The sequence below is a fragment of the Pleurodeles waltl genome, chromosome 11, assembly GCF_031143425.1.
Source record: "Pleurodeles waltl isolate 20211129_DDA chromosome 11, aPleWal1.hap1.20221129, whole genome shotgun sequence".
Classification (NCBI taxonomy): Eukaryota; Metazoa; Chordata; class Amphibia; order Caudata; family Salamandridae; genus Pleurodeles; species Pleurodeles waltl.
Genome location: NC_090450.1, coordinates 343947490 through 343965007, shown reverse-complemented (window position 1 = coordinate 343965007; position 17518 = coordinate 343947490). Strand labels below are relative to the sequence as shown.

The window sequence follows — 17518 nt, the reverse complement described above, 5'->3', positions numbered from 1 at the left end:
TAAAGAAGACAGCATGCAGAATGAAAAAAGAAGTACCTTCAGCATCCTAGCCAGAGGAAGGACACTGGCCATTGTCCAGTGGAAACTGACGGAAGGAGTACTTTGCCAGTCATGCCGTCGGGTTGCCTATAGACAAAGACGACGGCAAGAAGTGAAGTAGATGACGTGCTGGCCCATCAAAAGCAAGTAAATTAAGTGACGTTGGACCAAGCCAAAGGTAAGTTCAGGTGAGCAAGGGGCAGTTTCCAAGCCACTTTCATTATCAATTAAAGATTTTGCAAGAGCGAGCAGGCAAAGCCTAAAAAACAAAGTGTACGTGCGGGGGCATAATTTATTACATTGATCTCTGAAGCAGACACGCTCAGCTTTTTGTCAAACTGCACTTCACTCCTCTGTACATGTGACAGTCATCTCACCTGACTAAAGAAGAGGTGCAACAGAGAATCCTGATTTACCCTAAACTGAAGGGGTAGAAATGAAATGCATTGTCTGCGTTCTTTACTGAGAGGGATGGGTGGTGCTGCTATATGATCTTGGAAAGGAGGCGTGGATGAGAAGAACATAAGACCACAAATAAATAAATGCTGAGTGTTTTAATGCGATTCGGGGGAGTAAATGAAGGGTTTTTCATGCAGTCATTTATAAAAACTACTACGTAAATATGGTGTTCTTTGACAAGTTAGCTTCTAGCTAGTTGAAGGGGCTCTGACACCCCAGTGCACGCGCCGTACAGCATTTATGACTTTAGTTTGCAAGTAAACTAACTTTTTTTTCCTTCGTCTTGCTGGCATGGTTAGTCACTTTCAGAAAAAAGGCCTGGCTAATATTGCTAAGCAGTTTGAGCAATGTCAAGCAGGTATTGCAGTGTGCTGAATCTGTCATTGGGATATGCATGTGTAGATCTTTCAGTCTGCCTTGTTTGTCTTTTCAGTTTTAAGACTATAATCTCCTACATTGATGAGCAGTTTGAGCGGTACCTCCACGACGAGAGTGGATTGAATAGACGTCACATTGTTGACAACCGGGTGCACTGCTGCTTCTATTTTATATCTCCCTTTGGACATGGGTAGGTAATGACCGTGTTTTTAGTAATGTGGAATATTTAAAAATATCTACTTGTCCTAGGGACTGGATGAAAGAAAGAAAGAAAAAAAACTGGTCTCCTTTAGTACGAAGCATGAAGGTAACAAATTGTTGCAGTGTACTTATGTCAGAGCTTTGATTGTATTCTCTCAAACTATTTTAGTGCTCATGAGGGTTTGGATTCTAGTGAGATTCTGATTTTGTCCCCCTTCTGCAAATGTACATACTGAGTTTGATGTGTAGTGATGAAGCAGTCGCTGCGAGTCGGTACACACTGATGAACGAACATATTTAAGGGTATTTACTAGTTTCTCTCCAATTACTTCTCATACTGGAAAAGCCTGGAAATTTGCTCCTGCCAAGGGTTGGGAAAAGAGATGTATGGAAAGTTAATTGTTAAGAAGATTTTCGTGTGAGCAAAGTGTTGCTTGTTTATTTTGTCAGGAGCAAAAAAGCAAAACTTGAACTAACAGAAGTTTGATGGGGCGGTTTCCTTGCCTGCTTCAGTAAACTGTTATTCCATATGTGTCTGCCCAGGTGTGGTGACACATGCATGGGAATAGGCCATAACGTTTTCACTCACGTGTAGAATGATGCAGCTGGTGACGGCTGCAACCCAACACCTCCCACTTTTTTTCTCCTGAGCTTCATTTAGCGTAGCCAATATATCTACCAGGCAAGACTCGGGGGCTTTGTCAATACTTGTTTTTATAGTAGCATGCATCAAACATGTTTTATTAAATAATGCCTCAGGGAAATTATTTTTAAACTTGGGTAATGCTTTAGCTACCGGCGTCTTTTATGGTGGACATTTTTGGTGTACGTTCTTTACTTTAGAGATTTCTAACCGCAGATTCCTCACCTTTTGAGTATTTCCTAGGCATCGTACTGGATCTGGAAACTTTTGAACAGTACCTTTGCGTGGCAGTAGGTGGCACAATGCAGCTTTACCCTGATGCTACTTCTCTCCAGCAGTTATTTGTGGGGAATATATTAGTGCCACTCCTGCACACTGATGTGATTTCATTTCTTTCAGCCCCACCAGATTTGCTTCAGACCTACCTCTTGTCCCTTTGCAACAGTTTTTCAAATAAAATGTTTTCGATATGTAAGGGGAATGCCACTTTCCAAGACTGACAGGTTTCAAACCCTGTAAGTACTATTGCAAACAAATGTCTTTGACAAGTCCTCATCAGGTTTGCCTGGGGTGTTAGGATCAAGTGGTGATGCTATAGACTACATCGACTGCGCATTCATGAACCCAAAGGCCCTACAAGACAACTTAGTTGCCAAACACCGTACGATTCCGCAACAAGCCTGGTCCAAGTGGAAAGTCTAGTCCCACTCCTGTTCAATATCTCGAAGCAGAGTTGTTCCAGAGATCAGTCTTAACCTGGATCCAAGTCCTTGGGTATATGAAAGAAAAAACGCTAGAGATGTAAGCATTACTTGACCGCTTCGCACCACTCACATACTCCTGAGAAGATAGGGGCTACACCATATGTCTTGATCCTTGCTCCCAAAATTTGTCAGCACCTGAGCCTACGCTGCAACTTGTCACTGCATAACTAGAGTTTCTGGGGCTGTTAGCAGCACCCAGGCAGATCGAAGAGTTCTGTGAAACGTGCTCCTACTCTTCAGACCATTACCAACTCATTCAGCCCTGCCTCCGGGCCCTTACTAGCTGAGAAGCTCAACATCCAGGGTACTGCCGGCAAGTTGGCAGCCTGCACCAGTTGAACCCACTAAATCCACTACTGTGTCTTTTCCATTTGGAGCAGTGCATCAGGTGCTCCGCTCCACGCCAGCCCCCTAGCCTCAAAGCCGTAGGACGAGGTGCCCATTATGCTCTCAGAAGTAGTCAGTGCCACTATGACCTTGACCAAGGCTGCACTTGGCTTCCATCCCAGCACCCCCTCCACTCTGTGCTTGCCACCCCCATATGGAAGTAAACATGCGTTGCATTCCTTATTTGGTATGAATTCGGACAATAATTATGATGCAGGTAATTGAAAAGGGCAATCATGCCACCAGAAGACTTCGTATGATACCCTTCAAGAAGCCAGTGGCCTTGATATTTCCTGAGTCAGGCCTCCTCCCAAACCCCCTCCCCCTCCTCAAGATATGCAGTTCAAACATGTGGAGGCCTTTGAGAAGAGAGTATTTTCTTCCACCAGATTGGCTCTTGGGTCCATCAATGCTAGCTGGACCCTGGGCTGCTGTTCTCATGTTCTGTGATTTGGGGGCTCATGTCCTTCCAGGTATTCCCAGAGGACCACGGCCCTCTCCTAAGCCAAGCCACCCAGGATGGCCATGATATGTTCAAGTTCAGAACTTGTTGTGGCTTGGATTCCACTTATTATATATCGAACTGACCATTAGCAACATTGTCGCCATTCGCCACCACCCCTTGTTGCGATCAAATAGACAAGTTCGGTCAAAGGTCATGTCCATGAAGGACAACTGGACATAGCCTGAAAAACTGTTTTGGTACAAGGCAGATTCCACTCTGGAGTCATGGCATGCTCCCTGGGCTTATCTGCCCCCCTCACCAGCCGCATTAGCCCTACTGTTACTTTTTGCAATTTTGGTAGAGGTACCACCATACAGTCAACATATTCAGCCCCAGAAAGGTGCACAGAAGTTTGATGGCACCGTACCCATTGCCTAAGCAGTCAGGATCAGCCAACCACTCAACCGATTGTCCCTGCCCCCACCCAACCATCCAAACAAAACGCCTTGAGCGTGTCCTTAGTGGAGCGCAGCCATCTGGGAGGAGGCAGGATCTGATGATTCTTGTTGGTTTGGGATAAAGTCACATCAGACAAGTGCATCCTTCAGATAGTCGGGTAGGGGTACACCTTGCCCTTCATTGGCAGCCAGACGCAACTCCCACCATCCCGGAGTGACTGATGGAGGATCATCAGTTCATATTAAAGTAGCAAGGGTAAGCCCTTTTGACCAAAGGAGCAATCAAGAGGTTGCCCGCCCCAGAAGTAGATTGTGGTTGATATTCATCTAACTCTCTGGTGGCGAAGAAGGACAAGGTCTTTGCACTTTAATAGAAATGTGCCTTCTTCCTCTGGAATTAAATACCACTGGTCCAGGTATTGACGGCACTCGACCCTGGAAACATTAAGGTGGCGTTAGTCCTGCAGGACACCCATTTCTGTTCAGCCATGCTGCAGACTCATTGGTGATACCTGCGGTTCATGATAGGACAGGAGCATTTTGAGTTTACTGTGCTCCACATGAATATCACAAGTGACCCTCAGGTGTTCATGAAAGTAATGGCAGTGGTGGCAGCACTTCACTCTTTCTCCTACCTCGATGACTGGCTTTTGGTGCTGGGTTCACCTGAGGCAGTGGTCGGCCACCTCCAGGCTATGGCAAACCTCCTGCCATCTTTGGGAATCACTATCAACATGCTGAAGTCGCACCTTACTCCTTCTCTGAAATTCCCCTTCATTGGGATCATTCTGGACATGGATCAATTTTGTCACTTTCCCTTGGAAAGGAGAGCACAAGAACGTTCAGGCTGTGATTCTGTATTTTTCAGCATCTGTCTTGGATTTCATTGAGGTTGATTCCGAGGCAGCTGGTAGTGATGGCCTCCTGCATCCTGCTGGTCAGCCACACCTGGTGGCATATGTAGGATCTGCAATGGGATCTGAAGTCTCAGTGAGCCTTTGATCAAGGTAACCTCTTGATCAGCAGTGGTGGTTACTGCACCACAATTGGGTCAAAAGCAGACCTCTACATCACCTAGAGCTCACAATGGTAACTACTGGGTCCCTTCTGGGTTGGGGCTGCCATCTTTTTTGGGAGTGGGAGGAGGTGGGGAGGAATCAGAGGCCTTTATTCTCCGGTGGAGGTACTTTTTCATATCAACCTACTGAAGCAGAGGCCCATCCACTTAACATTGAAATTCTTTCTTAAATCCATCCAAGGGAGACTGGTGCAGATGCTTACGAACAACACCATCGCCATGTGATAAATTAACAAGCAAGGTGGTTTGAAGTCCTGGATCATGCCAGAAGGCGCTATGCCTCTAGAAATGGCTGGACCATCAGGAAATCTTCCTGGTGATCAAACCAAGTGGAACTTACACCCAGTGGTGGTGCACAGTCGCTTATGTGAATGGGGAGAACCCCTGTTCGATCTGTTTGCCAAAACCAAGAATGCACACTGTCAGCAGTTCTGCACGTTGGAGTTTCCAAGGCCCCTCTTGTCAAGGGACACACACTGCTTGGAGTGGAACTTGGGTCTCCTGTACACCTGCCTACTGATACCACGCCTGCTCTGATTTCTGAAGAGAATCAGTAACGACCAGGCCAAAATCATCCTAGCTGCCTGGGCTTGGAGAGTATGGTATCCAGAACTCCTGGGCTTGAGTGTCTCTCCTCTGATCAGACTGCCCCTTGGGGAAGACCTACTGACAACACAGGGCAGTGTTTTGCACCTAGGCCTTAGCAGTCCCCATCTTCATTTATGGATATTAAGTGGAGACACTGAACACCTTCCTCTGGAGGTGGCTGATGTCATCCTAGTAGCCAGGTGTCCCTCGACAATTGTATTCTCCTTTGTTTGAGACAGATTTGTGGATTGGTGTAGCATATGTCAGACTGACACCTTTTAGTCCACTTTACCTGATGTGCTGCTGTTGTCTCTTGGCTGGCAAAGCTTTGCTGTTGACAAAGTTAATGAGTATGTTTCAGCTTTCTCAACCTTCTTACGGTTGCCAGACCATCCCTCATGATTTAAGTTGCTGGTTGTGATGCGTTCTTTGAAAAGTCTCCAACTCGTGTTACCTCCATTTCATTTTGTCATGCCTCATTGGGGCATTAACTTGATCTTCACATAATTGATGTGTACTCCCTTTGACCTGCTTCACACCTCTCCTTTGTCCCTCCTAACCCTCTAAGCGGTGTTCCTCGTCCCCTTCACCTCAGTGCAGTGAGTGAGCTTCAGGCTTTCTGTTAACCTGCTATATGCCACCTTCTGCAGAACCAGTTTGTATGGGAAGATTTGACCATTCTTGTTGCCAAAAGCTGTGATGCTGTTCTACGTTGGTCAAATGATCACCCTGCTATTGTTCTTTGCTCTGCCTCACCTCTCTATGGCAGAGGAGAGTTCATCGCTTGGACCCCAGAAAAGCACTGAGCTTTTACATCACTCTTAAAAGAACACCTGGTGGATGATCAGGCTTTGTTTGGTTCACTGGGGCGAAAAAAGGCAAGGCTGTGCAGAAGAGGACCATCCCTTGTTGTATTGTGCACTGCATCAAGATCAGATGCATTGATCAAAGAGTAGCCCCTAGAACGTTTGCAAGCCTATTCTACCAGGACCAAAGCTGCTACCACTTTGTTGGCATAAGAACTTAACTGTTTTGGATATTTGCTATGCGGCTAAATAGGTGTCTGTACATATGCACTATTGTTTAGACTGTCTGGATCACCAAGAAGTAAATGTCACAACTTTTTAGTTTGAGCTGATTCACACACCTACCTCCTAATTGGTGCTTATCTTGTATCTGTTCCAGAGGTGAAGAATCCGCAGTTAGTCTCTAGGAGAAGAACAAATTAGTTGCCTTTGGTAACACACTTGATCTAACCGCAGATTAGTTATGATCCTCCCCGTTCTGTGAATTGGGCTTTACCCCTTAAGATCTCAAGTTTAGGAATCTGCACAATGGTCAAAGCCTATTTGCTTTTGAGGCTCTGCACCTGGGATTGCAGACTGATGCCAGCATGCAGGGCTGGTGCCTGCATAGGCCCTACACGTAATTTTCAAAGAGGAATATTACCAGTGCTGAAATCTATGGTGCTACATACTGGGATGCAGAGGAACTGCTCAAAGGTTTCTAGATCCAGTCTGACACTGGAAGGAATTTTCAGAAGGTGAGGAATATACACTTAGTCACCAGAAAGAGCGTTAATGAAGATCAGTAACTTAATTTAGAAAGCAGAAAAATAACCAATCTTCCATTCATTCTAAGCAATGTAATTCTGTATATTTAGGGATCATCCTGGGAGCACTTTAAATCAATTGTAATTGTTAAATTTTCCAATCATGAACACGTTTTAATACGGGAACTATTGTCAGTAATGAAAGCCACAGTTAACTTCATTTCTATACAGTGCATGTGGTAGTAGTAAAGGCTTATGGTATAAGTGCGACTTATATAGAAGTTTGTACAACTTTATACGTGTGGATTCAAATTTTGCCTGTAGTGTCAGACGTTCCTCTTTCACAGATCCATACAATGGAGCTGTAAACTGGTATTTAAATGGTTTGTGCTACAGACTATTATATCCATTGGTCCTGTAGACAAAATGAACATGAAGAACAAGTTACTTACTTCGGTAACGCCTTTTCTGGTGGATACACTAGCTACCTGTGGATTCGTCACCTAATGAATTCTCCCAATGATGGAAATTTTCTTCCCAGCTCTGCACGTTGATGAGGACATCACTGTTGCCCGACTCCCACACAACTCCGTCTGACGTCATCGTGGCAATAAGAGGACCTCGCCGGTGTGCTGACGTCAGTTTTCACCATTTTGTCCGTGCCTTTGAGGCGAACAGGTGATCACCTGACATCACATACTTGACATGACTACATCAATCAACTATAATACGCAAAATGTAATCAAATAAAAACAGCAAAATATACACGTATAAGCATCTATATATCACACATAAATGTACATATACAGGGAGTGCAGAATTATTAGGCAAATGAGTATTTTGACCACATCATCCTCTTTATGCATGTTGTCTTACTCCAAGCTGTATAGGCTCGAAAGCCTACTACCAATTAAGCATATTAGGTGATGTGCATCTCTGTAATGAGAAGGGGTGTGGTCTAATGACATCAACACCCTATATCAGGTGTGCATAATTATTAGGCAACTTCCTTTCCTTTGGCAAAATGGGTCAAAAGAAGGACTTGACAGGCTCCGAAAGGTCAAAAATAGTGAGATATCTTGCAGAGGGATGCAGCACTCTTAAAATTGCAAAGCTTCTGAAGCGTGATCATCGAACAATCAAGCGTTTCATTCAAAATAGTCAACAGGGTCGCAAGAAGCGTGTGGAAAAACCAAGGCGCAAAATAACTGCCCATGAACTGAGAAAAGTCAAGCGTGCAGCTGCCACGATGCCACCTGCCACCAGTTTGGCCATATTTCAGAGCTGCAACATCACTGGAGTGCCCAAAAGCACAAGGTGTGCAATACTCGGAGACATGGCCAAGGTAAGAAAGGCTGAAAGACGACCACCACTGAACAAGACACACAAGCTGAAACGTCAAGACTGGGCCAAGAAATATCTCAAGACTGATTTTTCTAAGGTTTTATGGACTGATGAAATGAGAGTGAGTCTTGATGGGCCAGATGGATGGGCCCGTGGCTGGATTGGTAAAGGGCAGAGAGCTCCAGTCCGACTCAGACGCCAGCAAGGTGGAGGTGGAGTACTGGTTTGGGCTGGTATCATCAAAGATGAGCTTGTGGGGCCTTTTCGGGTTGAGGATGGAGTCAAGCTCAACTCCCAGTCCTACTGCCAGTTCCTGGAAGACACCTTCTTCAAGCAGTGGTACAGGAAGAAGTCTGCATCCTTCAAGAAAAACATGATTTTCATGCAGGACAATGCTCCATCACACGCGTCCAAGTACTCCACAGCGTGGCTGGCAAGAAAGGGTATAAAAGAAGGAAATCTAATGACATGGCCTCCTTGTTCACCTGATCTGAACCCCATTAAGAACCTGTGGTCCATCATCAAATGTGAGATTTACAAGGAGGGAAAACAGTACACCTCTCTGAACAGTGTCTGGGAGGCTGTGGTTGCTGCTGCACGCAATGTTGATGGTGAACAGATCAAAACACTGACAGAATCCATGGATGGCAGGCTTTTGAGTGTCCTTGCAAAGAAAGGTGGCTATATTGGTCACTGATTTTTTTTTGTTTTGTTTTTGAATGTCAGAAATGTATATTTGTGAATGTTGAGATGTTATATTGGTTTCACTGGTAATAATAAATAATTGAAATGGGTATATATTTTTTTTTGTTGAGTTGCCTAATAATTATGCACAGTAATAGTCACCTGCACACACAGATATCCCCCTAACATAGCTAAAACTAAAAACAAACTAAAAACTACTTCCCAAAATATTCAGCTTTGATATTAATGAGTTTTTTGGGTTCATTGAGAACATGGTTGTTGTTCAATAATAAAATTAATCCTCAAAAATACAACTTGCCTAATAATTCTGCACTCCCTGTATATACATATACAATCAAATATACATTCACCCTAGGAAATCTTGGTATGACCAACCAGGCAACGGGGAGGGGGGTGGGACTGTGAGGAATCCACAGGTAGCTAGTGTAGCCACCAGAAAAGGCATAAACAAAGGTAAGTAACTTGTTCTTCTGATGGATACAACCACCTGTGGATTCCTCACCTAATGAATAGAGTCCCAAAGCAGTACTGCTCTCGGTGGCGGGTGCCTGAATGGTCACACCAAGAAATCCTGCAGCACGGACTGTGCAATATGGCCATCCCTCCTAACCTCCGAGTCCAAGCACTAATGCTTTGCAAAAGTATGGAGGGAAGCCCAAGTCGCGGCCTTACAAATCTCATCCACAGGAACAGCTCTTGCCAAGGCCAAAGAGGCCGACTTAGCCCTGGTGGAATGGGCTCTAATTCCAACAGGAGGAACCTTCTTTGCTAAGGAATAACATACTTTTATGCAAAGAATGACCCACCTGGACAGTGTTCTTTTGTGGACAGCCTTGCCTTTCCTCTTCCCCACGTAGCCAATAAAGAGCTGATTGTCCACCCGGAACTCTCTCGTTCTCTATATAAAGAAACTTAAAGCTATCCTCGGGTCAAGCAGATGCAGTCTCTCCTCCTCTTTTGATGGATGGGGAGGAGGGAGGGTAGAAAGACGAGAGCGTTATCGATTGTCCCAAATGGAAGGGTGTAACAACCTTTGGTAGGAAAGCCACCCTGGTCCTAGCACCACCTTGTCCGCATGAAAAGAAGTAAAAGGGGGTTTAATGCTAAGTGATTGAAGTTCACTCACTCGCCTCGCCGACGTGATGGCTATGAGAAAAACAGTCTTTAATACCAACAACCTTAACGGACATGAATGTAAAGGTTCAAACGGCGAACCCATCAGGAATGTAAGAACTAAATTCAAATCCCACTGAGGCATAATAAACAGAGTGGGAGAAAACCTATTGGTAAGACCCTTTAAGAACCTTATAACTATAGGGGACTTAAATAAAGAGGGTTGATCGGGAAGGCACAGAAAGGCCGACAGATAGCCCTTAACAGTCGCAACTGCACAACCCCTCTGCACCAAGGACAACGCAAATAATATGTCCGACAAATGGGCCCATAAAGGATCAATTTGCTTCTCTCCACACCATACAACAAATTTTGCCCATCTCCCATCATAGATAGATTTGGTGGAGTGTCACCTGGCCGATAAAATAACGTCCACCACTTCTAGCTGGAGAGAAAAGGACCTCAGATTGCCCCTTTCAATCTCCAGGCCTGAAGGTGCAGGCTCCTGAGGTGGGGGTGTAGAACCTGCCCATGCGAGCGTGAGAGGAGATCTGCCCTGTGAGGGAGACGGAGCCAAGGCCACGGTGTGAGCTATCCTTCTTGGCTAATCCGGAGCTATTAAGATGACTTGGGCCTGGTCTTGGCGAATCTTCCTCAGAACCCGAGGAGTCAAGGGTATATGGGGAAAAGCTTAAAGCAACTGGCAGAACCAGGATATCTGAAATGCGCCCCCCAAAGCTTCTTGCACCAGATACTGGAAGCTGCAGAACGTCTGGCAGTGCGCATTCTCGCGAGTGGCAAAGAGGTCTACCTGAGGGAATCCCCAAATCCGGAAAATGTGAAGGACCAGGTCTGGATGGAGACGCCACTTGTGATCGACCGAGAAGTGTTGACTGAGGCTGTCCGCACATATGTTCAGAACTCCGGCCATATGGTTTGCAACTACGCAAACCTGATGGTCCTGTGCCCAGGACCAGAGCTGCAGAGCCTCTCTGCAAATAAGGTACGACCCTACTCCTCCCTGCTTGTTGATGTACCACATCACTGCAGTGTTGTCCATCAGGACCTGAACCGACCAACCGCAAATGGAAGGGAGGAAGGCCTTGAGAGCCAAACGTATCACCCGCAATTCTAACAGATTGATATGAAACATCTGTTCCACTGGAGACCAATGACCTTTGACCTCCAGATTCCCCAGATGAGCTCCCCACCCTAGAGTGGAGGCATCCGTTATAACCGTGACCACTGGTGGTGGTAGCTAAAACGGCATTCCTTAGGAAATGTTGCTGTCTGCAGCCCACCATTGTAGATCTGCTGCAGTGTCCCTGGAGATCTTTATCGACTCCCCGAGATCCCCTCTGTGCTGAAACCACTGCCTGCGGAGGCACCACTGAAGAGCACTCATGTGCCAGCGTGCATGAGTGACCAACATAATGCAATAAGAGAACAGACCGAGCAGGCGTAGAACCTTGAGGACTGGAACACACGCTCCACTTTGAAACATTGGAGTCAACGCCTAAATGTCCTGAATCCGCTGATGTAGAGGATAGGCCCGATTCAATGATGTGTCCAGTACTGCCCCTATGAACAGGAGGCGCTGAGAGGGCTCCAGGCGAGATTTGGGCACGTTTAACAAAAACCCCAGATCAAACAACAACTGAGTTGTCATCTGCAGGTGATGCAGCACGAGCTCCGGAGACTTGGCTTTGATCAACCAATCGTCCAGGTAAGGGAAAACCGATATTCCCTTCCTCCTAAGATTTGCTGCAAGCACCACCTTCACCTTTGTGAGGACTTGAGGTGCTGAAGTAAGACCAAAAGGAAGGACCGCAAACTGGTAGTGTTGCAACCCTACCACAAACCGGAGATACTTCCTGTGCGACTTCAGAATAGGAATATGAAAGTAAGCATCCTGTAAGTCGACAGACGCCATCCAATCTTCTTTGTTCAACACCAGAAGTACCTGCGCTAGGGTCAGCATTTTGAATTTCTCCTGTTTGAGGAACCAATTAAAAACCCTCAGGTCCAGGACTGGCCTCAAACGACCTTCCTTCTTGGGGATCAAGAAATATCTTGACCAACAAACCTGACCCCTTTCCTGCTCTGGAGCTAACTCCACAGAACCTTTCGATAAAAGGACTAGAACTTCCTGCTGCAACAACAGGAGATGGTCTTCTGTGTCAAAGGATGGACGGGGAGGGATGGGAGGGGGAAACTCCCGAAAAGGAAGGGCATAACCTTTCCCCACAATATTGAGGACCCAGTAGTCTGATGTGATCAACTCCCACATTTGGAGAAAATGAAACAACCTTCCCCCTACAGGAGAAGCATGGGATGCAATGGATGGAGGACTAAGGCTGCTTTCCCTGTTGCACCCCCGAGGAAGAGGCAGGGTGCTGCTGGGTGGCTCCTCTCGTTCTAACCCTACCCTGCCCTCTATAGGACCTGTAGGGAAGGCTAGACGGTTGTTGGCCTGCCGGTAGGGGTCTCCCCTGAAAGGAAGTTACTCTTCCAAACCCCCTAAATCTTCTAAAAGACCTGAACGGGGTGGTCGTAGAATCCTTCAGGCCTAGGGACTTGGCAGTAGCCCTGCTTTCCTTAAAGCGCTCTAAGGCAGAGTCAGCTTTGGAACCAAACAACTTGTCCCCATCAAATGGCAAGTCCAACAGGGTCGTCTGTACATCTGTTGAAAATCCAGAGGACCTCAACCATGCATGTCTCCTGGTGACAACGGATGTGCTCATTGTCCTGGCCACCGAGTCTGACACATCCAGCCCCGACTGATAACCTGAGTCGCTGCCGCTTGCGCATCAGACAGGAGACCCCCCATATCCTGAGGCAAATCGGGTAGCACAGCCTTGGCTGCATCCATCAGGGCATGAATATACCTGCCCAAAACACAAGTGGCATTTGCAGACTTTAGGGCCATACTGCACGAAGAAAAAATATCTTCTTTGCAGACTGCTCCATCCTTTTCAACTCCCTGTCCGACGGAGCCCCAGGGAAGGAACCAGGAGCCGAACGTGAGGAACACAAGGCCTGAACCACCAGACTCTCCGGAGTCGGATGCTGAGAGAGGAATCCTGGGTGCCCAGGAGCCACTCTATATCTTCTTGCCACCGATCTGCTTACATCAGTCGACGATACAGGCTTCCTCCATACTTCCAGGATTGGTTCTGTAAGTGCCTCATTAAAAGGAAGGAGTGGTTCCGCAGCAGCCGAAGCAGGATGCAAGACCTCCGTCAGAATGTTTGTCTTTACCTCAGCTGCCAGTAGCGGAAGGTCCAGAAAGTCTGCAGCCTTCCTCATCACCATATGGAACGAGGCAGCCTCCTCAGTAAATTCCCCAGGAGATGCTAGATCCCACTCAGGGGAAGTAGCGAGACCACTCGCTGAGTCCAAACCCTGAAAGTCCCCCAGGGGTTCAGCCATCTCTCATTCCTCCAAGAGCTGCCTTCTATACTCTTGCTCCTCCAAAAGTCTGAGCCCTTCTTCTCGAGCACAGCCTTGCCTCTATCCTTGGCATCAACCAAGAATTGGCCGACGTCGAAGACCTCGGCTGACTCGTCCCAGGAGACACACCCCGGTCTCCGGATCGTCACCATGAATAAACGGGTTCTCTTACCCGGTGTTGACTGGGTTCGTGGTGAAGTCATCGGCTCCACAGAAGCCTCCAGCGTTGAAGGTCTCCTTGGCGACGCCAATGGCACCGGCGCCAGACCAGCTCCCTCTGCTGGACAGAAGGGCATGAACGGCATTAACTTCTATGAAGCCTGAACGCCCAATCCAAAAGCCAAGGGACCTGAGGGACCATGGAGTTAAAGATATTAAGCATAGCATTTAAGAATGTCGCCGGATCCGCTCCTGGAGCTGGAAATGCTGGATACTCCTGCGGCGTCAGCGCTGGATCAGGCACCTCCGACTACGCTGCAGACTCTGGTGAGGCTCGACCGCCTCAAAAACCGACTGCGCCAGAGAAGCCTGGGGCTCTCAGGCTGAGGGGTCACCGTCGGACTGACATCCCATGTCGGACGACGTCGAATAGAAGGTGACCTTGACCGGGATCGGGGTCTCTCCGAGCGGCGCTGGGAATCATGTTGACGCAGTCTCTTATGTGACCTCGAGGACTTCCCTGAAGATGACCGCTGATGTCTATGCTGCTCTTTCTTTTTAGCCTTGGCCAAAAACAGCTTAGCCTCTTGCTCCTTGACCACCTTCGGGTTAATTTTTTTACACGAACCACACTCATCCACGTCGTGCTCGGAACACAAACACCACAAGCAGTCACTATGCGGGTCCGTCACCGACATACGACCTCCGTACTCTCTACAAGGCTTGAATCCTGATTTACAAGGTGGAGACATTTTAACAAAGTAACAACTTCGAGAAACAGTAGCTCCCCAAGAGCCAGGAGACAAACCGTTATGCTTCGAAGGCACTGACGCCAGCGAGGTCCTCTTATTGCCACGATGACGTCAGACGGATAGTGACGTCCTCGTCGACGTGCAGAGCTGGGAAGAAAATTTCCATTGAATGCTGGCACATTGGGAGAATTCATTAGGTGAGGAGTCCACAGGTAGTTGTATCCATCAGAAATCCTGTTGTCCTTGGTCGATAGGGATTCTGCATGCCTGTTTTTCAGAATAAATCAGATTACTTCTCACCGTTATCACCTGACTTGCAGTATTGTATGACTTTATTTGAAACTCAAAGCAGACTGGTAATTGAAGATACATCTATTTTATACTGTGCCCTTTTAGCAGTAAATGGATTTTGATTCCAGAGTATGTGCCCAATGCTTTTTACCTAGGATAGAATTTCACCTTAAGTTCTCTTCCGGACAGTCCTGTACATAGTTTAGAGTGATTGAACTGTTGCAGGATGAAATAAGCATTGTTCTTTTAGATAAATATTTTCACATATTTAAAGAGTGAAGTAAACTTAGGTTTGTAGTATATGTGATTGTAGATAAACATGCCCTGCATACTTCTGCCATCTTGGGTTGGCTTTTAACCATAGACGCATATTCTTAATGAAGAAATCTTTCACATTCCTAGGTATGACTCCTCCTTTAGTTGGCAATTTGCATGGACACCTGTCTTCATTGTCGGATTGTTTTTTTGCCTTAAGGTTTGGACATGTCTTGATTGGTCTTTGTATTCTGCACTGAATAGCTCTTGCCTCCCAGCTCACTCAACCACTGCACTCAATTTGGTGCCTTTCTGCCAGCCTCTGCATTTTCTTGGGATCTATTACTCATAGTCTGTGGTTCGCAGTCCATGAGAATCCGAGGTCAATGATGAAAAGGGCCTCCTCCCATTCCTCCCCCCCCCAGTGTCATTCCAAGTTCCCCTGGACTGACCATCAAGCCTGCAATATCTGCTTTTCCCTCGAGTAGGACACTGTAGGAGCCTGGCTCAATGTATGGTGTACACATATTGGTGAGGCTCCCTGTACTGAGTTCAGGCACCTCTTAGTGATGGTGTAAAATGATCTAGATAACCATATCTCTCAAAGGGTAGCTGTGTAGAGCATCTAAGGTTTATCGAGGAGTGTGTAAAACAGTTGCAGATACTACCCAGGTCAGTCAGTGATGTACACGCAGGAAAGAACCACACCAGTGTTGGAAAAGTAATGTATTATTTATTATAACAAACACCAAACTAACTTTGGTATTTCTCCTAATCGGAGATATGAATATACAAAAGCATACCCTGAAACAGGTAAGTGAAAGCATAAAATAACATGGGCCTCTACGGGGTGGCAAAACCATGAACTAAAAAAATGGAATGCGAAAATCACTACCAACCCAAACTACCACCCAAGGACCCTCAGGGGAAGCACTAGTACACCAAAGATAAGTAGGTAGGATTCCTCAGGCGCCCCTGTTCAGAGATGTTTCCTCGAGTTAGGTGTCCATAGGATAACGTGGGAAAGTTGTGGTTGAGTTTCAGGACCCTTCCCAGAGGACCCCGAGGAAACCCGTTTGGACAAGGGAGATTCAAGAGTGCCCCCACCCGTGGATACCCAGAGAAGCAGAGTACCCACACCAGGGAGCCCAGGTGCATAGGGGTGAATTTGTGTCTGACCCTCCGTTGAAGTCAGCGGGGACCTCAATTGTCCAGCTGCTGTCGTGAGCCATGGAGCAGGTTGATGGAACCCAGTGTGGATTCTGGTAGAAGAGGACCCAAGGAAAGAGGGGACAGAGCCCAGACTACCTGGAGCTGCCCAGGCGGTGCAAGAGGACAGTGCTCACCCTTTTTGTAGATGCTTTCCTGTTGGGCAGTGGTCAAATAAGTGCAGCTGTGGAGTCCAGGCGATGCAGGAGGGTCCCAGGATTCGCCCACAAGCTGTCCCACGCTGGTCGTCAGATTGCAGAGGGGTCAGTGGTCAGCAGAACCACCAAGAAGCCTTGGCAAATGCAAGAAAGCATAGTTCAAAGTAGTGCAGAATTTTGGTGTCCAGCAAGGTCCTAGAAACTAATCCTTTGCAGGCATATCAGGGCAGGTCCTCAGCAAGCAGGGGATCCAGGAGGAATTGTTGGAGCCCCCAGGAGGACCCTCTGGCACCAGGCAAAAGGAGTCGCAGGGAGGCCTCAGCAGCACAGCAAAGAGGTGTGCCCAAGTCGCAGGAGTTGCAGAGAGGATATCGTTCTTGGAGCTGTGTAATGCTGTAGGATGGGTCTTCTTAGAGCTTAGTGGGTCTTTGGACTGAAAAACCACAAGCCTTAGCATTGAAAAACAGACGCAGTACATAGGGGTTCCATCCAGGCAGCTCCAGCGAGCGACCACAGACTTCTCAGTTGCAAAGAAGACAGGTCAGATCTCTGGAGGGCCACAGAACCAATGCCTTTCTTTTAGAGCCTTAGCGAGTCCGTGGGACAGCAGGATACATAAACCGGTAGTCAATATTGAGGTGCCAGCGGATGCAGGGGAGTGACCCTTTCACTCAAAGTGAGATTTCTTTTTTGCCTTCCTAAGTGCAGGCTGCGTCCTTGTGACTCGAGAGAATAAACGTCCACAGAGGTTGCAGGGTCCTTGCAATTCACTAGGACAAAGTTGCAATAGGAACCCTCCTACTAGGCGAGCAGAGGGCCGGGTAGGTCGTCCGTGTTCGATGCTCTACGAACCTTAATGAACTGAACGCCACCCACAGCCTATGACCTATGGGACCCTGTCATGACATTCTGCAGGGATGGACATTCACATGTCCGAAGTTTCTAAATGGTACCATCAAATTAGTTTATATTTACTAGGACTGAACATTAATAGAAGCCACTTGTTACATTTTTAGTGGTAACCATTAGTGTACCACTCCACTGACATGTGTAATTCCCAATTAAGGAACTTTTATTCACTTGCGCT

At 47.0% G+C, this 17518-nt stretch overlaps 1 protein-coding gene across 6 annotated transcripts in view; it reads left to right on the top strand.

Moving 5' to 3' along the window:
- Positions 1–17518, top strand: part of SEPTIN2 (septin 2) — an 877282-nt gene that overhangs the window by 449162 nt on the left and 410602 nt on the right. For all 6 annotated transcript variants that reach the window (XM_069213638.1, XM_069213641.1, XM_069213640.1 and 3 more), the window contains one exon: positions 932–1066. In XM_069213638.1, coding sequence (XP_069069739.1) covers positions 932–1066 — 135 coding nt within the window. The remainder of the gene's footprint in view (positions 1–931; positions 1067–17518) is intronic.